General features: G+C 58.9%; 1 protein-coding gene across 7 annotated transcripts in view; it reads left to right on the top strand.

Annotated features, from left to right (window-relative positions):
• Positions 1-728, top strand: part of EIF4G1 (eukaryotic translation initiation factor 4 gamma 1) — a 25,309-nt gene that overhangs the window by 10,180 nt on the left and 14,401 nt on the right. For all 7 annotated transcript variants that reach the window (XM_014592529.2, XM_027776708.1, XM_014592526.2 and 4 more), the window contains 2 exons: positions 125-227; positions 447-549. In XM_014592529.2, coding sequence (XP_014448015.1) covers positions 125-227; positions 447-549 — 206 coding nt within the window. The remainder of the gene's footprint in view (positions 1-124; positions 228-446; positions 550-728) is intronic.

Raw genomic sequence — 728 nt, forward strand, 5'->3', positions numbered from 1 at the left:
GTTGGCTGCGGCTGAGCTTGCCCGGCTCCTATTGGGGCCGCTTACTTGCCTGTGTGGCTGCACGTTGTGGTACTGGCCTAGGGTTGGCCAGGTCGTGTCTGTGACTCTCCTGTTCCCTCCTCAGCCTGGCTCCATTGACTCTAACAACCAGCTCTTTGCACCCGGAGGGCGGCTGAGCTGGGGCAAGGGCAGCAGCGGAGGCTCGGGAGCCAAGCCCTCAGACGCAGGTACGGAGGCCCCGTGAGGAGCTGCATGCCTGTTAGTCTGAGCTCCCTGAGGACGGCCTTGCCCGTAAGGGAGGCTTTGGGAACATAGGTAGTGCAGTCATGTGGCTCCAGGGGTTGGACTATGCTATGGGGACAGGGACCGAGTGTCCTAAACTGGCGAAGTGGAAGACGGGCCAAGAAAATTACAAAGGTTTTAATTCCGAGTGTCTGCCTCCCCAGCATCAGAAGCTGCTCGTCCAGCTACTAGTACGTTGAATCGCTTCTCAGCCCTCCAGCAAGCAGTGCCCACAGAGAGCACGGATAATAGGCGTGTGGTGCAGAGGTGAGGTTTCCTCGGTGTCTGCTCTTCACACACAGTAACGGGGGGCTTAGCTGTTGCCACAGGTTGGGAATTCCTCACACCTGTAGTACTCGGAGACCTGGCTTAGACGGGGCGTATTCCTGATGCCAGGAGTGAGGCCCAGCAGCCACTCAGCAGTGCAGGTGAGAGACTGCCTGCCT

Source organism: Tupaia chinensis, unplaced genomic scaffold (genome assembly GCF_000334495.1).
Source record: "Tupaia chinensis unplaced genomic scaffold, TupChi_1.0 Scaffold000708_1, whole genome shotgun sequence".
Lineage (NCBI taxonomy): Eukaryota > Metazoa > Chordata > Mammalia > Scandentia > Tupaiidae > Tupaia > Tupaia belangeri.